Source organism: Quercus suber, unplaced genomic scaffold (assembly GCF_002906115.3).
Source record: "Quercus suber isolate HL8 unplaced genomic scaffold, Cork oak 2.0 scaffold_621, whole genome shotgun sequence".
NCBI classification, from domain to species: domain Eukaryota; kingdom Viridiplantae; phylum Streptophyta; class Magnoliopsida; order Fagales; family Fagaceae; genus Quercus; species Quercus suber.
The window spans coordinates 356,280-379,836 of record NW_027070064.1 but is presented as its reverse complement, the minus strand read 5'-3'; the positions used below and the strand labels follow the sequence as shown (position 1 = coordinate 379,836).

Genomic DNA, 23,557 nt, shown 5'->3' with positions numbered 1-23,557 from the left:
ATTTATATATTTTAAATTAAACCATATGTTTACAAAAAATTAAGTTATTATCAATTAAACTTTATATTTTTTTTTCATTAGTTTCAAATCGAATCCCCAACTTATAAATAATTTTAAAATAATGTTTTTGTTTTTATTTGTTTTTAATGTTAAGTGCATTAAAAAAAATGGTTAGTAAACATATAATATTTCATGTTTAATGGAAAATTCTGTAAATTTGTGATAAAGTGATATAGAAAAGAGAAAAAAAATGAGGAAGTTTTATGTGGTTTGGCCTTATGGTCTGCTTCAACACAATAAGAGCTTAAATTGAATCTAGTTACAATGGAATCCATATTCATAGTGGATATTACATACACAATTCAAAGGTAATTTGATTTGAGTTGAATATTAAATACTTTATGAAAAATGAGATAATTTTTATGAAAAATACTTTTTAGAAAATGACTTTTAAAAAAAAAAATATTTTTGCTTAAACAAACATAACATAAATATTTGTACAATTACAATTCGGATAATGCAAACTTTTATGGGTTTGATCCTATAAATTTACAATTGGGGCCCAATGCTCTAAGCCCTTAAGGGTAAAAAGGTAATTAAATTCCCCTTTATTTATAGACTAATACAACAGGAACAGGTAAATCATTTTTCCTCACCGTCTACTCTTCTTCACATATCAGCAGCTTTCTAGGGTTTCTCCGATTCTCTCTGCCTCATCTCAGCTTCCATTTTCGCCGATTCAACGGTAAAAACTCATCTCTGTCATCTTCTTCTTCTTCTTCGTTTCAGTTGAACTATGAATTATTATCATGAATAGCAGAAAACTTTCCCCCAATTCTATTGTTAATTCAAATTCATCCCAAATTTTTTTTTTTTCAATGTTTATATGTTCTATACGTAATTAATGAAAAATTTACTCTTTGCTGGTTCTGATTAAATTTAGGTAGCCCACAAATTCAAATCCAAATCCAATAATAATGTCTGTACAAGATTCTCCATCCGAGGCTGAAATTGTCACTCCCGCTAAGAAATCAAAACGGGGTGGCAACTTCAGCGTAGAGGAAGACAAGCTTCTTGTGTTGGCGTGGCTTAATACTAGCGTCGATGCCGTGCATCATGGTGGTAATAATGACCCAAACAACAAAGCCCCATTTTATACAAAAATCGCCAAATACTTCCACGACCACAAGAAGGATTCTACGCGTACTGTTGTCTCCCTGACGAGTCGATGGGGAGTGATTAACAGGGAGACGAGTAAGTTTTGTGAGGTGTTTGCTAAAGTTGAAGCAAAGAATCCAAATGCTACCACGGAACAAATGAAGGTATCAATTGTGTTATATTGCAATGCTTTGAAGAAAATGTTAATTGCATAATGCTTTTTTTTTGTTTTTTAGATTGACGCCAAGGACTTGTTTAAAGAGATACACAAGTGCAATTTTCAATTCGAACATTGTTGGCTCTTGTTGAAGAATTTACCAAAGTGGACACTCAATAAGCCTAGGGAAAATTTGAGAAAAGAATTACCTCAAACTCCGGATTCATTAGATCAAGATCAAGCCGGGAGGGATGATGTCTTGCTTGATGACACTATGGATTTCCAGAGACCAATAGGTAGGAAAGCTGAAAAGCCCAATCGAAAGAGAAAAGATACTGACAAAGAAGTTGCGGAATATCTGAAAAAGAAAATGAAATTTCTTGAAGAATCGTGTGCACAAGAAAAAGAGGTTCTTCGTATCAAAACGGAAAAATTTCGCTTGGAAGAGTTGAGGGAGAATGAAAGAATTAATATTGAAAAGGAAAGGCTTCGTATTGAAAGAATTAAGGAGGATGAGAGAATTATGATGGTTGATACAAGTGCCATGTCGGAATCACAAAAACTTTTTTATCATGAACTCCAAAAGGAAATCCTTGCAAGGCGAACTTTAAGTAAATAGTTGGGGTTGAGATGATGTCCTCTTCTGACCTTTGGTAATAACTTATTTTAGGCATTGGTTTGTATTTTGTGACCTTATTTTGGTAGTAGTTTATTTTAGGCCTTAATTTGTATTTTGTGATTCTAGAAAAAGGTCCTCTCTCTCTTATTCACTCCGCTCCTTTGTATTTTCTATTATGCAATTATGTAATCATAATATCTTAGCGTATACAAAACGTCTTATGAATTTTCCATATTTGATGTCACATACCAGTCACATATTAGATCAATGTACTGAATGATTTCCATATCCAGTTGGGCAACCTCAGAAAAATAGCGCACCAATTTATTTAATCGAGTACATGATGAGAGTTCAGATTAGATTTTGTGCAACAAACAGAATTGTCACTGTATTTTGTCATCTTCAAACTGAAGACATGCAAGTTTCTCAGGTGCCTGGAAGAATCACTATGATTTCGACCCAAACTGGAAATATTCATGTGGAGTTTTTCATAAAGGTTATGAGGTTCTTGGCACAACCTTTATGAACAATTTTTTGTGATAGTATATCTAAAAAAAGAGTTGTTCATAAAAGTTGTGCCAAGAGATTTATAACTGTAATCGATTCAGCACCTTTTCCATATTCCGTCCCGGCCCTCTTGAAGACTCGTGGCTGCTTTCTAGGAAAGGTTTCTCTCCAATCTGGGTGTTCAATCAGATATTCCGTTGCTTGAAAAGGAAAATTTAGAAAATAAATTATAAATGCAAAAACTATTTCTATTTTCTAACCAATCATTGTTTCACAAGATATATGTGCTGCAAGTTTCCAACAAAATGGGTATACATCTCATATTTCACAAGATATCTTCATACCTCTATGCATCTCATTTTCTTTTCAAATCTTTTTTTATAAGATTTTAATTGCAGTTTGTGCTGCAAGTTTTCAACAACAATTGATTTTGAAAACAAGAATATAGGTGTTGCAAGTTCTTCATTCCTCTTTGCATCTCATTTTCATTTCTATTTTTTAGTACATTTTGATTGCAGTTTGTGTGTGTAAGAAAAAATATTGCTTTATACATGCCACCCACCTTTTTTTCCCTTTCTGTTGAGGGTGCAGGGGTTGTTATTAAAGACACAAAAGCCAATATATTTATTTTTTCGTAAATTATCTTGTTCTCTATCCAGTCAATGGCTATCATATATTTGGCATCCAAAATGCATATTGAGTAATGCTCATAAATTTATTGCCTAGTAAGCACTAGTTAAGACACTTATGTCGCAGACTAACCGAGGACCCCAAAGGGTAGCCCAATTGGCTGGGGACCATGCCTCATGAAGCAGAGGTCACTAGGTCCATTCCCTTCCACCTCCCCTTAAGCCCAAAACGTCCTAATAAAAAAACTGTAAATCCAAGATTTATTTTAACTAGTCGCGGACCCGCGCGTTGCGCGTGATAATTATTTTTATGGTGGTTTTATTATTATTTTTTTTTTTACAATTTAAACTAATCTAATAATGAGTAATGCATTTTGAAATTATATTTTTATTTATTATAGGAACAATCATATATGTAACATAGGAACAATCTAAAACACCAAAAAAATGTAAACTAAAAAAAATTAATAAAACTTAACAATGATTAATTGAACCAATATTATGATAAAATTTTGTTTTTGATAATCTATTAAGGTTATTTTCTTTGTAGAAATTATAATTTCGGCCACCCAAAACATATTATCAAATAAACAATTATTGTATATATACAAATTTTAACATTTAACAATCAAATAGAATAAAAAATAAAATAAAAAACAACAACAACAATTTAAAAAACAAAACCAAATCGCATTAACCCAAAATAGAGTTTTAAAGAATATAAAATTATCAACCTAAAGTAGAGATGCAATAAAAATAAAAAAATCCACCAAAAAATTTAGAGAGAGAGAGAGAGAGTACCTTTTTTTTGTGAGGAAAAACTATGCATAGAATAGAAGAGATAGTGACAAATTTATAGTAAGAGGGTGTGAATAAGAAGAGACAAAAATAAAAGGAAGATGAAGGGAAAAAGAAAGAATGATATTAATGTAGAGGTAGTGGGGAGATGAAAAGGTAAGGGAGGGAGAAAGATTGAAGAAGTAGTGGGAAGATGAAATGGTAAGGGAAAGATAGAAAGGTTGGAGAAATGTAAATATTAAAAAAATAAATGTTAAAACAATTATAGGAAAAAAAAAAAAAAAAAAAAACTAAAGCTTGAAAGGCTTCAACGTTTTTTTTGTTTTTTTTTTTTTCATTTTTTCTTTTAAGCTGAAAAATCTCACACAAAATCCTAAAACTAAACTGAAAAGGTTTTGGGTTGGACTTGATAGTGGAACTAAATAAATAAGAGGTGAGCTAGATTAATTATATAGATTTATTATATGGTGATAGTGGAAGTAAATAAATAAGTAGTGGGCTAGATTTATTATAGGGTGATAGTGGAAGTAAATAAATAAGTAGTGGACTGTATTTATAAGGCTGAAAATTGTAAAAATAATTTTAAAATTGTAGGACAAATTATATATATATTTTAAAAATGACGTGGCAGCTGATGTGGCGCAACATGAGAGCAGCAGCATTAAACGCTACGCTTCAGCTTTTAGTAATATATAGATCAGACGATACCTTCTTAAATTATACACAAAATCTGGGGCCTCAGCAGAAGGAGAAGTAGAATATCTGAGGATAATTTCAAAATTAGAAAGGCTTTGAAGTGTCCGAGAAATATATTTTTGGCGAAAGCTCCTGTATCGAAGGAAAGGAGCTCAAAGCTTCAACATAAATGGAGGGAAGAGTGAGGAAATACATTTAAAAAAAAAAAAAAAAAAACAGAGAATTGCTTTGGAAAGCAATGAATCCTATGCTTTCTTTGAATGCAGATAATAGAAGTTGTACTTTGTAGGTAGTTTAACTATTGTACCAGCAGCATGAAGCAATTCTGAATTGATCAGTTTGAGTATCATATGTCTCAAGCAACTTGCCACTCCAACTGGGGTCCTCATAGGATGCGGTGACTCGAATTCTCCTAACAATCTCATCCAAACATCTTGAAGTTCTATCAAAACAGGCAGGGGTAACTAATCCAGTGGAAGCTTGTACCTGAAAAATGTTGAAAGATTAAAATCAATATTTTAGAACATGGCTGCAAGCTTTAACTGCATGCATTAACTAGTAAGGTCTGCACCTGCATTCATTTAATTATGCAGTCTTTTCGATCCAAGTAATAGTAATTCAGATCGATAAGGAGATGGCATTGTTGAGAAGCCAAAACTATAGAGAAATAGAGAGTACATCCAACTCAGCATCCAAATTGTGACCAATAACACGAGTTGACATATGGGACTGGGAGAGTCCCACGTCCACAATATTTGGAGAATCTATATGAGCAACTGAGGTCCTGCACTTAAGAAAACAAAATTAGAAGCAAAGGACCAACATTCGATCAATTCTTACATTCCATTTTGCTTGTTGTGAATAACTAGGCACACTCAGGTTGTTGCTTCATCAGTGCCAACAAGCTTATCATATGAAAGGGGAAAAAACAGACGTTAAGAAGGAAGTTGGAAATGAGAATTCTAAATGGCGCTATAGTGATCTGTCTAGTGACAACTATTGCATAACAAGTTGACAACAATTCCAACATTGTAATCAATTCATAAAACCTTACAATTTTATATCTAAAATTCCAAATGGTAGTATCTTAAATGTTTTTTTTTTTTTTTTGGAACACACATCAACAAATGCAAGGCCAATAGTTGCATATTCAAGTTGGAACACATAAGCCCAATTATTTTTTGTCCATTTACTCAATCCCTCCACGCTAGACTCTTCATAAACTGAGAACTTCCTCTCTGGGATAGCCTTGAATGAATTTGAGGCAGATACCAGAATTGGGTCTTCCATCAAAGCAACCGGGGTATTACTTCCCTGTTCAAAAGCAGAATTTTTCATGTTCTTTACTTAATTCATATAACCAAGTTATTTGTCAGATAAAACCCAGGATTTACAGTCCTAAAGGCAAGATTTTTCTCAGGGAAAATGTGATCATTTACAGAATTATATTTGCCCATTATGCAACCAAAATGGTAAAACACACACACACACTTCCTTTTCATTTCCTTCTAGTAGAAGAAATTGGTGCCACAATTCCCCCCCCCCCACCCACCTCCAAAAAAAAAGCTTAATTTTACACAGAAATGCACACATGCTATGCTATCATATGTACAAGATCAGCTACTCAACCAATCTTGACATCAAGCAACATCTAAGAGAAAGTTGTATTTTTTAGAATTGCCCCAATCATATTTACTGTCAGTAAGTTCCTTTTTCCAATTAGTATGCTACAAGTTACACGATTTAGCATGATAAAAGAACAGTAACACTAATCCAAATTCAAATCCTATCTCTATTCTACTAATACTTAAATTATAAATTATTAAATTTATTGTGATAATAATTAATATCAGAACATGTTTTGGGTATCAAACAAGCATCTTAAGAGCATTCAATCACGTCATGCAAAAATTCTATCTATTTTTAGTATGAGAATAAATATATAGAGTCTAGATAAATTTTCGTTTAAAGAATAAATATAATAAGGGTCACCATATATTAATAGTTCCATATAAAAGATAGGGGTATTTAAGAGAGTTTAAGAATTTGTGTGAGGAAATTTTAGTACGCAAAATGTTGAAATCCAAACAGTGAATCTTGTTATTAATAGTAAAATAGACATTCATACTAGATATCACAGCAAAGAGAAAAAAATATGATATAACTTCATATTTAATAATATTGAATATAATTTTTTTTTTTAAATTAATAACTTCATAATCATCAAGTTTCATATTGTATTCATATATAACACAAAAAATACAACAAAATAGAGCCTTAAGACAATTACAATTTAGGAGAACAAAAGAGTGACACCAAAATGCACTGGCAAGCCTGACAGACAGAGCACTAAACAAAAGTCCATATACTAGTGACCCTAATCCACACACAGAAGAGAGACAGATATGAGTCTTACACTTCTTTTTCGATCTGCTTTCAATATCACTATCATGGGCAACGCCCTTTTTCTATCCAACCCACAAACCTTCATACAGTGCATGTCTACACAATTTGTCCCTACACCAAATTTGTGGGGACTATTTACACATCAAACTCCTCTTTATATTTGTATCTTTGCAACCGTCCCAACAAAATCCTAGATGGTTAAATTCTCACACCAAAACCTCTTCTCATCATTACACCTTTCAAGAGTCTGAAATCCAAGCAACCATTCTTTGTAGCAAAAAGTACAACTTACAAATCAAAGTCAGAAGTGGAGGCCATGATTATGAAGGACTATCCTAAACTCTACAAACCCATTTATCTTAGTTGATCTTTTCAATCTTAGATCAGTTGAGACAAATTTTGAAGATGAAACTGCATGGGTTCAGACTGGGGCAACACTTGACGAGCTTTACTATAGTATTGCCAAGAGAAGTGGAATCCATGGATTTCCAGCAGGACGATGCTCAGTGTAGGGGTAGGTGGGCACATTAGCAGCGGCAGTTTGGTAATTCTCCCATAACATAACTATTAAGAAATTAATTGTGATTTCAATTATTTAACCATTATTCTAATGCTTCCTTCACATATGAATTTCTCGAGTTCTGAATGACATTTATTTGTTTAATCATCATTCTAACAGGTACCTTGTTGAGGAAGTATGGCCTTGCAGCAGATAATGTCCTGGATGCTTACAGATGCTAATGGAAAAATTATGGACAGAGAAGCAATGGGGAGGATTTGTTTTGGGCTATTAGGGGGGTGGTGGAGCAAGCTTTGGAGTCATACTCTCCTGGAAAATCAAGCCGGTTCAAGTTCCACCAACAGTGATTTTTCAATATTAGAAACACTTAGCAAGGTGCCACAAAGCTTGTCAGCGAGTGGCAATACATTTCAATAAGCTACATGAAGATCTCTTTATTAGAGTCATCATTCAAATGTGGGAATGGGACTCAAAAGATGGTCCAAGCTTCCTTTATTCAATTATTTTTGAAGGAATTGACAGACTAGTCCCATTGATGAATGAAAGCTTCCCAGAGTTGGGGACTTAAGCCAAAATTGCAACTGAAATGAATTGGATACAATCTCTCCTTTCTTTGAATGGATTTCAACAGTGATCCCTTAGAAGTCTTACAATATAGAAAAACCATTCAATAAGGACTTCTTCAAAGCAAAATCAGACTTTGTCAAGGAACCCATATCAAATGTTGGACTAGAAGGGATATGGAAAGGTTTTTAAAAGAAAGAGAGAGTATTTAATGATAATGGATCCTTATGGGGGACAAATGAATGAGATTTCAGAATCTAACATACCTTTTCCACATAGGAAAGGAAATTTGTATAACATAACAAATTAATAGGGAGACGAGTAAATTTTGTGAGGTCTTTGCTAAAGTTAAGCAGAAATCCAAAATGCTACNGGTTTCAAACAATGCCTACTAATTTGACTGAATGAGTGAGTGTGCGTGAGCTCTGCTCAGCTTCACTTTTTATTTGAGTTACTTAGCTCTTGCGCCTGTGTTGTTGTTGGCTATAGAGTGTTCTTTGAGTTGAAGTTAGTACTCAACTTTAAGTTTTTATAACTTTATATGGAGGTGTACCAGTGGCTTGAGAGTTGCTGTTTCAGGTGTTGAAAGACAAGAGAGGTGTTTATTTTGGGGTTAAATTACACAAGAGGTTGGGCTTGGTGGGATGGCAAGTGCCTTCCAATAAAAGCAACAGGTCACGAATTTGAGTCGGGGAATCAATCTCTCCAAAATAAATTAGGGCTAAGGCTGTCTACGAATTACCTTTCCCAGACCCTGCCAAAGTGAGAGCTTTTTGCACTGGCTATGAACTTTTAGGACCTTTTCGTAAATACACTCCTCTCCTTTGAGAAAAAGTCAGACTCCTATTTTCTTAAACACATTTCATCCTTGAGGTTTCGATATATATATAACAAATACATTCTTACAACCATTTATGTGCCATTTCAAATTGAGTCAAAATATACATTTTTCAAACTAAAATCTTATCCAAAACAGCCACAGTTAGTGTTAACTAGCCAAACTAGTTCAATGATGGGAGAAAATCAAGAAAAATAACATAAAAATAATAACAATAACTTGAGGGCGCTAAGTGTCATTTGAATATAGGAGTAGGCTTTTGATATTTGCCTAACCCCCGAGGGATGTTAGTGCAATTTACCTGTTTTTTGACTAGTGAGCCTTGCCTCAGAGGGCGCTTCCTTTTCTTAAAAGTGTGGCTTGAAGGTGAGGTCGTGGGTTCAAACCCACTAGGTCCTTCGGGGAGTGGCTATATAGTGACCACATATAATCTTCTAACAATGAGGTAGCAAAGTTCCTAGGACCCTGCTTGTTTACACTAGAAAACTAGCAACAGCAATGGGGCACTAGGGGCACCTTCTTGAGGTTATGTGCTCAAAACCCAATACGTGTGCAATTCTAAATTAATAATAAAAAGAGTGAAAATATATGATTGACCCCTAAAGTTTGTGTTAGGTTTTATTTTGGCCTGTCAAACTTGAAAAGGTTCATTTTTTTGTCCTCAAAAGATTGTAAACGTACCAGTTTAGTCATTTTGTAACCTTAATACTATAAAGGAGCACCACGTAGTACAAATTATAATGTCAAGGCTACAAAAGGACTAACTTACTTTTACTATTTTTTGAGGAATAAAAAAGAACTTTTTAAATTTCACACAATAAATTAGAACCTAACCCAAATTTTAGGGTCTGGAAATATATTTGTTGTACCTAGTGCACAAAGCTCCCATTTTTATGGGGGTCTGGGAGAGATTATGGTAGGTAGCCTTACTCCCAATTGTTTGGAAGGTTGATTCTCGGATTCAAACCCTCGACCAATCTCTTTTGGTGGAAGGCACTTGCCATCGCACCAAGGAGATTTGTGCTAAAAAAATTCAAATGGATTAGCAGCCCTAAAGGGAGGGGTGGGGAGGACATTTTGAACCAATGACTTTCATGAGGCATGTTCTCTAACTGAGTGTGGTACTCCTGGTGAGGTGCTATACAGTGATTGCAGGTATTCTATTCTCAGTGAGGTAGCATAGTTGCTAGGACCCTGCTTGTCTTCACTAGAATACTAGCAGCAAATTCTACCCCAAAAAAAAAAGAAAAAAGAAAAAAGAATACTAGCAGCAACAAATGGACCTGCCCGGGGGTGGGGGGGGGGGGGCTTCAAGTGGATAAATTTTTTACTTGCTATCCACCTCAAGAGGAGATGAGGTTAGATTAGGAAAATAGGATGGATCAGAATAATTTACATTCTTTCAATAATTAAGGACTCGGAAATTGGGCATATAAGATTGGATCTAAACTGGAATCTATGACCGTGCTTAACCTAAAATTACAAAAGCAGATTGCTTACCTACCAGATTATTATTCCCTTTGAATAGAAAATAAATATTTGCAAACTGGGTCACTATAGGGATATTTATTTGATTTTTTACTAGTTTAAAATTTTTTATTTAGTTTTCCTTCAAGAGGATGGGAGCATGAACTGGTTCTTCTCTGTTTTTGTACTTTGGTGAAATACATTTCTTCAAATGGAATTTTCCTTGATCATTGATGACTCTCTAATTCTCTATTTACTGGTATATGTTTTTGTTCTCGCAGGTAGAAGGAACACCAGAAAGGTCAAATTTGTCTCTAGCTCTAGCAAGCATCTCTATGTGCAGGTAATTGATGGCACCAACAAGCACGCTCTTTCTTTATTTGGCCTACCTTTTGCTTCAATTATTGAGTTTTTTTTACTGTTTCCTTTGCTTAATTCTTTTTCTTTTTCTTCCCAGTTATTGCAGAAATGTTTTGAAATTTGTTGTTATGTGTCATTGAGAATCTGAGAGAAGAAACGCAATGCTGCTGGCAAAAGCTCCTCCAACTCCAATACCTATAAACTTGAGCCTCAAAACTAAATCCAGACTCCGTGAGCTGAACTGGAAGTCATCCCACCGTTGCAATGAGAGGGGGGTCAGATTGGTTGTTAGAGCTAGGTATACTCGCACCCCCATGGAAACTCCTGGAGCTTATCAGCTTATCGACAATGACACTGGTGAAAAGTTCATTGTTTGGGGAGGAAGTGATGATGGTCATCCTGACTCTCCTATTCCTTCAAAAGACATTCTCTCTTGGCAACCCTCCATCACCACGACCACCACTGTCATTCCCAATAATAGGGATGATGCTAGAGATACCACAACTTCCATCAGTAGCAATTATGCCAATGAAGGTGCTATTTGTTTTTTCATATATATATATATATTCAAAATTTCATATTCTGCTCTGTTGTTCAGTTTCTTGCTACTTCCACACTTTATTTCCAATTAAACTGGAATCATCTTTCGATAGAACTGAAAATCTCAATTGAATGGACCCCAATGATTTGATCTGAAATTGAAACCTTCTTGTTAGAAGTATTGGTTAAATGATTAAATTTACCATTTCCCAATAGCTTAAACTTTTGGGACAATTGGTAATTTAACACTTCTTTTTGGAGAAAAACTTAAATCAGCTTGTAGAAACAATTATAATCTATCACCATCGGATTGTTACTCTTGTTCAACTTATCCAGAGGCATTTATATTCAAAATATCAAGGGCATATGTTTCTAGCTTCAAAGAAAAGACCTAGACCTAGAGATAATAAAGCGTAATAATTAAGAAAATTTTCTCTATTGGTATCTGCTATGGAAATCATATTAGTAGATCTCGTATTAAAGCAAATCACAAGACTGATGGGTGGTGATTAATGAGGAGTGGATTAGCTCAACTTGCCATGCCATGGGCATGTGAAGAAGGGGTTCTGGGTAGTTCTGACTTTTATTATCCCAATCAAAATCTCTTCTCTTTGGCCCCAAAGTGAATTGAATTCTATTGGCCTTATGTTCCAAATGAATGGCTTTGAAAGAACTCAATTGCAATTGAATTTTGCCTCATCTAAGGGAGGGCTCCAAAAAGGCTAAATGATTTAGTTAATTCACATGACTTGTTATAATTGATCCTATGGATATTGATACAGATGATGTTAACTCTCCTTTAAAAAAAAAGAAAAGAAAAAAGATGGTGTTACCTCACAGGATATTCATTCTACTCTCTGGAATGTGCAGAATCTTTGACACTGATTACTAACTAATATACCTTATAATTCATATTCAATATTCAGACCTCAATGGTTGGACTCCAAAAAAAGAATTAACCAGAAAAGAGTCCAAAAAGCTCAAATCTTTGATGATTTTATTGTGCATGATTGAATTGTAAAACTTCTAGAGAGGTACCCTATGCATTAAACTTGGAAATGTTACTGATGAACTAGTGATTTTCTGATGCGTACCATATTCTTTTATATTTATGCCATGAAACCTGTAAGACACCTCTTCCCTATTCCCCTCTTAATAACCTCACATTTGTTCATTTATTCCCATGCTCACATAGGTTGTATTGGTTTGACTGACACTGGTTGTGTGCCAGCTATTTCAACCAGTGATTCTCCAAAAGCAAGCACCAGGGGGTTCACTGGAAATTTTGGAAGATTAAAAGCAAAGAGAGTGAGAGCTCTAGTCAAGAATACTCAGATGAAGCAAGATGTAAGCAAAAATGATAACAAACTATTTGTAGAAGATAGTTCACATGGCAAGTCTGTCAGTTCACACCCTAAACTTAAAGATATTGGGAGAAAGCAGAAAGAAAATTCCTTTCGACATAGAGGAAGGCTTCCAAGAGCTTCCCAATCACAAGAAGTCAGTGACATGGTACAAATAACAGGCACAACAGAAGATTTTGATCATTCTGACATGACCCCGAAACATGGTTTTGAACAACGCTTAGAGCATCCGACCACACGAGGTAAACCTTACAAATCTGACACTAAAACTCAGACATCAGGGATTTCAGTTCCAAGCTTTGCCAGCAACTTTAGAGGTTGGGGCACGGGAGGATCCACGCGCAACTTCAAATCTGAAGTGCCTGACCTTCTAAAGCAAAGGTGGAACTTATCCACTGACAGTGGCTTCTTTAGTAAAAAATCCTTTAGAGACTTGGGCTGCAGTGAATTTATGATTGAATCTCTAAGGGGGTTGCGTTTCTTGCGCCCTTCCCATATACAGGTACATCAACCTCATCTTCATGTTGACCAAGTTTGAAACACACACACACACACACATTATCTTCATTAGAAGAATTTGATTGGGCCCATAATTCAGGTCCTATCCAATTCCAGAATTGTCAAAATCATAATATTTTCCCACAAATTTACTCATTTATTGTGAATGATCTGGTCTATGGATTAATTCTGCTACCATTTTTGTACTTAATAGCTTCTTACTTGCAAGTAACATTTATCTGACCTATGGTCAGCAGTTCTGTTGACTTGCCACTTTGACCGCCTTGTAATGTGATTGTATTTCAAGATGTTCTTCTTCTTTTGCAATAGACCTGGATTTTCATAATTTTGGTTGTCATAGTATTTGTAGGCAAGCAAGTATAAAGAACAGTATTAGTAGAGTTTCTCTTGTGTAATTCTGTAATTGGATTGCACTCTCCTTGGCCTTTTATTTAAATTCACTCACTTATCACAAAGTTCTTAGCTTTTTCATAAATGTCATGTTTGTATATTGTCTTCTGGTATTCTAATCAACTGATGGAAGCGTATAGTTTTTTCATTTGCTTTGATCTGTGTCTATGGTGATAAACTGATAATCATATTGCATTCCAGTTTCTGGGAGGTTGTCATGTCAGACTTCTTGCATCCATCTAGATACCTAATCATACGACTGTGGGAATGACAACTTCTGCTTTAGGTTCAAGTAAATGGGCACCTCGATTTTTATATTTCAAATAGTAGTTTGTTAGGTTGGTCCCTCGCATTTTTAATGCACTATTATTATTTTTTAGAACATATGATAAACATATAATATTAATATAATTTGGATTAAGGCTCTGTTGAGTTGAATTGTATATGATACACATCTAATAGACTGGACTATGAACTTTATGTTGTTCTTGTAGAAAGTTATGCCCTAAAGCAGATTTTCTTAAGTTTGAGTGCAACTGATGCCTGTGTGATTATCTTGGTTGACAGGCCATGGCATTTTCACCTATTATTGAGGGAAGGAGCTGTGTTATAGCTGATCAAAGTGGTTCAGGGAAGACATTGGCATATCTTGCACCAATAATTCAGTGTCTAAGGCAAGAAGAACTTCAAGAGCTTAGCAAATCTTCATCAAAAAGTCCTCGAGTTCTCATCATGGTACCAACTGCTGAGTTGGCTTCTCAGGTCAGTGCTATTGTGTTCAACTCACTGCTTTGCTGCATCTTTTTTTCATTTTAATTTATTTGGTTTTTAATGTTGTTGCTAATTTCTATACATGGTTGCTTAGATGACAGCTGACCTATTATCTCATGGTTTATTGCCAGTTCTTCCTTTTGTTTTACCTTGTCTCTCTCTGTAAAAATAGTATACCGGTGCCTTTTGTATATGCAATTTTTTTTGGGAAAGTAATGAATTTTATTGATGCCAAAAAAAAAATTATTTTCATGATGATGAGCACAAAGATTCTTTCAAAAATTACAATAAATTAGATAGAATATCTAAGAGAGTTTTAAAAGTAAAAATGGGATTACAATGTGTAAAACACTAAAACACAAACCCGAGACCAATCTAACAGGGTATGACTGAACAAGGGTCGAAGATAATCCAAAGTCAAACATATGGCTACTCCTTTCCTTTCACACTTTCCATATCAAACATGCTGGCAAAAGGTTCCTTATATTTGAGGAGTGTTTCCCAAACCAATTTCTCTAGTCAATTAATAGATCTTCTACAGACGATGGCATTACCCATTGAATCCCAAACATCTTCAAGACTTCACTCCACAAAGCACAAGCTACAAAACAATATATACTTCATATAATTTTGTATATTAAATTTTTTGTCATTGCACCTTTTTTATTGATTGTATTCACTAGAACATTCTCCTTGCACCTTCCATCACTCTTACGGACCTCTGGAACGTGTAGGCTGACAATAAACTTTAAACCTTGAAGGAAAGAAATTTGCAAATTTTAAGCTTATAGACATGAAACAGAATCATAGCCATGACTTTGTTAATGTTGGATCGGATTTATACCTCATTAGCCTGATTAGCTACCTTTCTCCTTAAACTTATTGGATAGTATTTCTTCTCTAGTAAATTAAGCGATTAAAGTTTCCCTAAACCCTAAAACAATACTATGTCATTGCTTGTGATGGAACTGATTTCCTACTTCCAGCTGAATGAGGGCCACACAGCCATAAGCCCTCCAAGTGCTTTCTAGATCCAATATTCTGGTCTCCCAATAGTGAGATTTGGGAGGCCATTCCTCATTGTTTGATGTGGTGTATTTTGAGGGAGAGAAATGCCAAAAACTTTGAAGGATGTGAGAGGTCAACCTTAGATGTGAAATTTAATTTTCTGAGGACTTTGTTTGAGTGGTTATTGGCCTTGGGGAAATTTTCTTTCTCAAACTTATTGGAGTTTATTGATCATTGTGCTTTTAAAGCTTAGATGTATTTTTCATCTGGTATACCTCTTGTGGACTTGATTTTCATAATTTTCTAATAAACCTTATTACTTATGTTAAAAAAAAAAAAGTTCCAAAATCTAGGTCTTTCATTCGCTACCTGAATGTATGGACTACTAGAAATTTACCAAAGGTCATCCCTGTCATTGATCAGATAGGCTGCCAGGATGAGTGGAAATCAAAAGACAGGAGATGGGATTTGGCAGATGGAATGGCCCTAGATAGGGAACTTAACAAAAAGAGTGAAAAGAAGCCCTAGATACGGCAGACTTGGGAAGTGGAAGTCATGAAGCTTGCCCAAATAATAGGGACAAAGACATATTTGAGATTGAGACATCAAAATAATGGATTTCATCCATTACTGAGATGATACTCTGGTATTGAGTATCATGATGGGATGTGATTGTGTAATATAATAGTATGTTGTTATAAATGTGTAGAGTTATTGGGTTTGTTATGTAGAATCTCTAATTCTATTTCCTTATGAGTATCAAAAGCCACCTTGATTTTAGTGATTTTTTGATTTGTATGAATCATTTGTTGGTTTGCATGTAAGGATTTTATTGTAGTACTGTCTTCGTTCACATTGCACTCTTTTCTATGTATGTTCTGTAGTGGCATTACTTATTAAAAAAAAAAAGTTTTGTAGTGAACCATCTCAATATCCTTCTAGTGGAAATAGAAATCTTAAGGTGTATATGTTGTATTAAGTTCTACTATGGGCCCTCTGCTTGTAGGGCAATTCAAGTTATTCCATAAAGAATTGTTAAATAGGTAATTGAGAACCAGGACACGTAGAGGTAATTTCACCATTTACAAATGCGATATGATGCTTGTTTTCATTTGAGATTAGAAAAAAAAAATTGGATATTTGGTCTCATTTCATCCCTCTAATACAGAATGGATGTTAATAAAAGCAAAAACCCTTTGCAGGTTTTGAGTAATTGCAGATCGATTTCAAAGTCTGGGGTTCCATTTAAATCTGTGGTTGCGACAGGTGGTTTTCGACAGAGAACTCAACTGGAATATTTAGAACAAGGTGTTGATGTTCTAATAGCAACACCTGGTCGTTTTATGTTTCTGATTAAAGAGGGCTTCTTGCAGTTAACAAATCTAAGATGGTAACCTATTTCCCTTTAATTTACTACAAATTTCTTTGTCCTGTAATTGTGCCTAGTTGAGGGTTTTGAACATTATAAGCCTTTTATTCTGAACCTTTGTGCAATGTATGCCTTCCCCATCTATCTTGTATTGTTTTTTGTCATCTAGGTTTATAATAAGCAGCACCATAATTTGTTAGAGTGTGAAATGGGCAAGCAAGTTAACCAGCATGTTTTAGAATAGTGTAGCGTATGTTGCAATGAGCAATAAAACAGTAGTGTAAAGCTTTTTTGAAAGGAGAAAAAGTTTTCAATGCAAAAGTATACATGGATTGCATAGTGTGGAGTGGATGATGTAGTTTGAGTGTTGTGTGATTAATGAAATATACGCATGTGGATATACACACATAGATATATGTATGTAAGTACTTATATATCTGGAAGTTTGAATGGATTTAGAGTTTGTATTTGAAAATGGTTAAAAAGGGGTTGTGGAGGAGACTGACGAAAATGTAGAATAAAGAACTGAGCCACGTCAAAGATATCCTGGGACTGATCATGTTCAAACTAAATTCTTATGATAATATCATTACCTTTCTATTTTTAATGTCCTTTTATAGTCCCAATATGGTCATGCATGCTGCTTCAAGCTGGTAATTGTCTACTTTCTTTACAAGCATATCCCCCAATCTCCTGTATTAAAGTATTAATTTCAACCATAGGGATATTTATATATGCATGCCTTCCTCAGGACTATTAAGAAATGAAAACAATTCAACTTATGTTTTTTTATTATCAAACAATTCAACATATGTTATGTTATGTGCGTGGCATGTGGAACATGATTAGGACATCAAACACTCTGGCTGGTTTGTGGTCATACTAATCTGACAATAGCTAACCAACAGCTGTGCTGAATGTGCCTCATGCTTCCTTTAATGCTGCAACTACATTGCCATCATCTTTGGGAACAAACTTTGGTGTTAGGAACTCCTAGTTGTGACCCATCAAATGTGGTCTTCAACAGCGCGTTTCAATTTTATTGCCTATGTGTGTGTGTGCTTTGTGCACACGTGTGTGCATCAACCTGCATGGCACAACTATGTTTTACAAGACACTTACCCAGCACTAAAAATAATTGAAACCTTGCGTTGCAGTGCTGTGTTGGATGAGGTCGATATACTCTTCAATGATGAGGATTTTGAAGTAGCACAGAAAACTTTGATAAATTCTTCACCTGTTACCACACAGTATCTATTTGTGACTGCGACTTTGCCAAGAGACATATACAACGAACTAGTTGAAATTTTTCCTGATTGTGAATTGATCATGGGACCTGGTATGCACCGTATGAGCCCTGGCCTTGAAGAGGTTGGTTTCAAGTATTATCTCCACCCCTCCCCATTTTTCTTTTATTATTATTATTATAGGGGGGTCTTGTTAATGAGTGCCTTTAGGGCATTTGTTAGTGGACCATTTTAAAACAGTTAAATACCACTTTCAAGGGAAATATAAAAAGCTGTCAAAAAAGTTGGTTACTTTTTTCTTTACCCATACAAATTTTCTAAAAAATCTTTCTAAACCAATGCTCTTAAGGCATCTGTTAACTTTTCCCTTATTACATTGCTATTAATATTATTATGCTGCTCACAGATAAGTATAATGAAAAAAATGAAACCTGAATAATTTTGTAATCTATGTTCTTGACTTCTTGGAAAATTTGTAGATAAGTGACAAAGGCTGTTATGTTGGATCAAGATTCTTTCCATTTCTTATCAAAAAAAGAAAAAAAAAAAAGAAAAAAGAAGAAGAAGAAGATCCAACTTGGCATTTTGATGTTGAAACAGGGACAAGAAAACAGAGATTCTCTAAAAATAAACTAAGTCATACATGTTGGTAATCTACTCAACATTAATTAAACCTGAAATATTCATCCTCGTTTGTTGACAAAAGGGTACATGAATAATATTTGGGACATATGATTCAAATCTGTCCTCTGTTGTCCTTTTTTACTGCCATTCTGTTCTCCTTGTTAACAATATTATCACGTTTGCTTGTGTTGATAAATTTTTTAGTCCAACTTTCCCTGAAGTCCTGAATACTAAAGTTGAACATCTTCCGAAATCTTTCCCAAAGATGTTACCTAATCATTTGGCGAACATAAATGTCTATGGAGAACTTTCTACACATTTTTATAAGTGATAAGTAAATTCTTCTTCTAACTCCCTCCTTTAAACCCTTGAAATACAATTTCACCTTGAAATTAGGCTTAGGTTCAATTCTTATTCCTTAAATTTAAAAAGTTCTAATTTCCCTTGTAAAATTTAAATGGTAGCAAGATTGTCCTATCCATGAATTGAATCCAACATTAGAGTATAACTTTGCCACACCAACCTTCTGTTAGCCATGTGTTCAATTCAGTTCAAAGTTGATGGACAAACGGATAATACTGCCACCTTTTAAAAAATTCCAGGACAAATTGTAACTTTTTAAATTTGAGGGATGTAAAATTGAACTGAGGCCTAATTTCAAAGATTGGAGAATTCCCACAAAGGCAAATTTTATTAGGAATTAGAAGTTGAAGGCTCTATATCAACTGGAGGATGCAGTTGTGGATAATCTTATTAAGCGTAATGTTGTCATCGTCAGTTGTTGCGTGTGTATGTAAGGATCAAGTTGTGGTTTAGGTGTAATTGCTTAGGTGATGGAGAAATATGATTGATGATGGAACTAAACAAGGGTTGGATTTTGAGAAAATCGCAAAATTGATGAGTGTTATAGTTTATTAGCTTATTGAAGAAATATGAGAGAGAGAGAGAGAGAGAGAGAGAGAGAGAGAGAGAGAGAGAGATCCAAAAAATTTGGCAAATTTTATTAGGAATTAGAAGTTGAAGGCTCTATATCAACTGGAGGATGCAGTTGTGGATAATCTTATTAAGCGTAATGTTGTCATCGTCAGTTGTTGCGTGTGTATGTAAGGATCAAGTTGTGGTTTAGGTGTAATTGCTTAGGTGATGGAGAAATATGATTGATGATGGAACTAAACAAGGGTTGGATTTTGAGAAAATCGCAAAATTGATGAGTGTTATAGTTTATTAGCTTATTGAAGAAATATGAGAGAGAGAGAGAGAGAGAGAGAGAGAGAGAGAGAGAGAGAGAGATCCAAAAAATTGCATCATTATTCACTTATCAGTTTAGGAGTTACAAGTTGAGCATTTATACAAGGACTTGCTCCATTCGTATTAGTTGTTCATTAAGCCAATGGCCAATTTCAAATATGGTTATTCCCATATTTAACATGTGTTTTATTAGAAAGAAAAACAACCCCAGTAAATGCTCAAATAACTTTAAGAAAGAAAAACAAGGCAGAGAAAGAAAGCTCAAATCTAACAAAGAACGAAGGAAGAAGGCTTTAAATTCAAGGATAGTTCGTTCACTTCCCTTGAAACTTTTGGAATTCCGTTCTTGCCAAATACACCACATTATGCAATGAGGCACAACCTTCCAAATAGCTATATTTTATGCTTGCCTAAAGACCCTTGCCAAGCTGCAAACATATCAATTACTCTCTTCTGCATATCCCAATGGAGTCCAAATAAACAAATGTCATTGTCCATAGTTCATAAGGTATAAGGCAATGGAGAAGAAGATGATCCATTGACTTCCCCCATTTTTTGCACATACAGCACCAATCCAAAATAAAAAAATGCCTCTTCCAAAGATTATCAGTAGTTAGGATTTTCCCTAGCGCAGCAGTCCAAGAAAAGAATGCAACCCTAGATGGGACCTTCGAACTCCACACCAACTTCCAAGGGAAAAAATGTCATTGGGCAATATAGGGAATGATAATAATCACACACCTCAAAACCCCGACTCTTGGCAATTTTCCAGCAAAGTCTATTTATTCCCTCACCCCTAACAGCCTCAGAATAGATAAGATCCATAAATGAAACCAGTGACTCCAACTCTGAATCTTGGACTGGTCTAGAGAAGCGAACAACCAATGAGGTCAGAATAGATAAGCAATTGAGGAATCCATAACAGAACTGATGCAAAAAAGCTTCGGGAAAGTCTCCTTGAGTGGACAATTATCTCACCTATGTCATGCCAGAATTTCACTCTTGAACCATCACCCACGTCGAACTGAAGGTGCTGGGAAAAAGTCATCCATTCCTGCCTTATAGACCTCCAAAGACTCACACCATAGGGACCCAATACACTTTTAGTGCACCATTCATGTGCTTAAATTCCCATGCATGTGCTACAATTGGCTACTCTAACTAACTTCCTAATTAGCCTTGTTATATGAGATAACCCCTCTAGGTTTCTAACTGGGGTTGCCAGCTGTTAATGAGTGTTTTTTATCTTCAAGGAGCTGCTGTTGAAAAATGGAAGCAGTGGGCTGATCAGCACTCTTGGACAGGATCAAAGTGCTGATTGAGGCTTAGTAAGTGGTGTTTGGCACTAATTTTCTGGACCAAAGAGCCATTCGGCACTTTGGTCAGAACCTCCCAGTTTTGCCTATTGTTGGGATATCTTGTGCTTTCTTTGTAGATTTTGTTTAGATCTTAAATCTTAGGCTGGAATTCTTTAGGATACTCATATATTCTATGTATATTTTGAGTTCTTTCTTCAACAAAATTCTTTATTACTTAAAAAAAATGTATTTTTTTAAGCCTTAATCCAACATCTAATTTCAAGGAAGGCTGTTTATAGAACATTGAATCTTAAGGAGACATCTCTGTTAATGTTAATTGTTAGGATTCTGTTGTTGGCACGGGTGTTCAGGTAAGGTAAAAATCAGGCAGGTGCTATAATTATTAAATGATACTAACGTATGCCTTTAGGGCATCTATTAATAAACTATTTTAGGAAACTTTTATGGAAAAATGAAAAAGTGAATCTTTTTGATAGCTTTTTTAATTTCCTATAAAAAAAGTTTCCTAAAATGGATGATTAATGTATGCCCTAAGGGCAGTTAGGGCATACATTAACCAGACTCTTATTGAATTAAAAAAAAAAAAAAAATACAAACTCTCAAATAATTTATATTAATCATTATGTTGCATTTCCAGGTTCTTGTAGACTGCAGTGGAGAAGATGGGATTGAAAAAACTCCAGAAACTTCTTTTTTGAATAAGAAATCTGCTCTTCTGCAGCTGCTGGAGGGAAGTCCAGTTTCAAAAACTATTGTTTTCTGTAATAAGGTACATTTGAGCTCTTAAGTCTCTCTTGTGAAATTCGAGAATAGCTGGCTTGTGCATCTGTGCTTTTATGTTACATTCTTAGTATCTTACTCAATCAACATGTATAGAGAAAGTTAGAGCTCTAAGAATGAATCATTCTTGTAACATTTACTTTGTTAGCTCTCATCAAAACATTTACTTTGTAAGTTATTTGAACCTTTCTTATTTTTGTTAGTTTATACACTCAATTTGCAGATTGACACATGTAGAAAAGTTGAGAATGTATTAAAACGTTTCGATAGAAAAGGAACTCGTGCCCAAGTTCTACCCTTCCATGCTGCTGTGGCCCAAGAATCAAGGCTTGCAAATATCAAGGAGTTCACCAGTTCTCAGTCTGACGAAGTCTCTCAGTTTTTGATTTGCACTGACAGGTATTTGTTTTTTGCTTTTTATGCAGAACTTACCTGTATGCTTAGACAGCACTAGTGTTATGTCCAGGCTATTAGCCTTACAATCAGATGAGACCCATAATATGGTAACTTTCATCTCTGAAAATTTTCACAGAGCATCACGTGGAATTGACTTTGCTGGGGTGGATCATGTTGTGGTCTTTGACTTCCCACGTGATCCAAGTGAATATGTGCGCCGCGTTGGAAGAACTGCTAGAGGCGCTGGAGGGAAGGGTAAGGCATTCATTTTTGTGGTTGGCAAGCAAATTTCCCTCGCACGAAAGATAATGGAAAGAAACCAAAAGGGTCACCCACTGCATGACCTTCCATGTTAGCTGCAAAGATAGAGAGTTGCTTGGATAACAAAAACTGATGCAATCACTGACTACTGCTGTTGAAAGGGCTGATGACTTAAATGATCTGACCGGAAAAGAGGAAAAACTCATGTAGTTGTTGGTTATAGTTATCAGATAATGATGTGGATCACAGAATGCATTAAAATCTTCACATTTTTTTTATTTGTTCTCTCAGCTAGGCAATATTCTAGAAGTGCTATCTGCCTTTGTTTACCATCTGGAAAAATAAAATAAAAAGTAAAAACAACGCTTGCATAACTCTTTTCATCTGTGTGTCTCTAGAAACATAGAGTACTAAGTTAAATTTATCCACTTAAGCTGAAGCACATGTCTTCAATTCTAGCAACCCTTCTTTGTGAGATGCCATATTACATATTGCCATTTTCGATCCACCAAAACGCTGCAACAATCTTTGTTGTTAAAACAACGCTTGCATAACTCTTTTCATCTGTGTGTCTCTAGAAACATAGAGTACTAAGTTAAATTTATCCACTTAAGCTGAAGCACATGTCTTCAATTCTAGCAACCCTTCTTTGTGAGATGCCATATTACATATTGCCATTTTCGATCCACCAAAACGCTGCAACAATCTTTGTTGTCGCTGCTTCAAACATTCCGTTTTGAAAAATCTAAGATTTACCCCCAATGATTTAATTAACGGATTAATCGTAGCTTTTGCCTAGAGTTCACAATTTTGACATATAGTGCAACCATATTAATAACCACTACGTTCTAGAGAAAAAGTTTAACATAAATCAATTAAAAGAAAACATCCGGTGGTAAAGTGGAAAACCCTTGAAGAATTTTTTAATAGAAAAATCGCTCCAGGGGTATCCATTCTTCTAGGAAAATTCACCATAGAAGAAATAGTCAAAATCAATATTTT

General features: G+C 34.9%; 2 protein-coding genes across 4 annotated transcripts; both read left to right on the top strand.

Annotated features, from left to right (window-relative positions):
- Positions 1–629: 629 nt before the first annotated feature.
- Positions 630–2,166, top strand: LOC111997498 (uncharacterized). 2 transcript variants are annotated; one of them, XM_024029593.2, is made up of 3 exons: positions 630–745; positions 944–1,322; positions 1,395–2,166. In XM_024029593.2, the coding sequence occupies exons 2-3, from the start codon at positions 978–980 to the stop codon at positions 1,932–1,934; spliced, it is 885 nt and encodes a 294-aa protein (XP_023885361.1). In that variant the 5' UTR covers positions 630–745; positions 944–977; the 3' UTR covers positions 1,935–2,166. The 2 variants fall into 2 exon arrangements, with proteins under 2 accessions (XP_023885361.1, XP_065621397.1); XM_065765325.1 differs by having other exon boundaries at positions 635–745; positions 948–1,322.
- Positions 2,167–10,638: 8,472 nt separating this feature from the next.
- On the top strand, positions 10,639–22,929 carry LOC111998557 (DEAD-box ATP-dependent RNA helicase 50). Of its 2 annotated transcripts, none has more exons than XM_065765319.1 (9): positions 10,639–10,702; positions 10,817–11,253; positions 12,491–13,125; positions 14,100–14,294; positions 16,514–16,701; positions 17,838–18,051; positions 21,756–21,887; positions 22,122–22,297; positions 22,431–22,929. In XM_065765319.1, the coding sequence occupies exons 2-9, from the start codon at positions 10,881–10,883 to the stop codon at positions 22,648–22,650; spliced, it is 2,133 nt and encodes a 710-aa protein (XP_065621391.1). In that variant the 5' UTR covers positions 10,639–10,702; positions 10,817–10,880; the 3' UTR covers positions 22,651–22,929. The 2 variants fall into 2 exon arrangements, with proteins under 2 accessions (XP_065621391.1, XP_065621390.1); XM_065765318.1 differs by having other exon boundaries at positions 12,455–13,125.
- The last annotated feature ends 628 nt before the right edge of the window (positions 22,930–23,557 follow it).

Coding starts and splice junctions, on each gene's coding strand:
- LOC111997498 (XM_024029593.2), top strand. CDS start 978: ATGTCTGTACAAGATTCTCCATCCGAGGCTGAAATTGTCACTCCCGCT. Junction 1,323..1,394: donor CTACCACGGAACAAATGAAG/GTATCAATTGTG, acceptor TTTGTTTTTTAG/ATTGACGCCAAGGACTTGTT.
- LOC111998557 (XM_065765318.1), top strand. CDS start 10,881: ATGCTGCTGGCAAAAGCTCCTCCAACTCCAATACCTATAAACTTGAGC. Junction 16,702..17,837: donor CAGTTAACAAATCTAAGATG/GTAACCTATTTC, acceptor CTTGCGTTGCAG/TGCTGTGTTGGATGAGGTCG. Junction 21,888..22,121: donor CTATTGTTTTCTGTAATAAG/GTACATTTGAGC, acceptor CTCAATTTGCAG/ATTGACACATGTAGAAAAGT.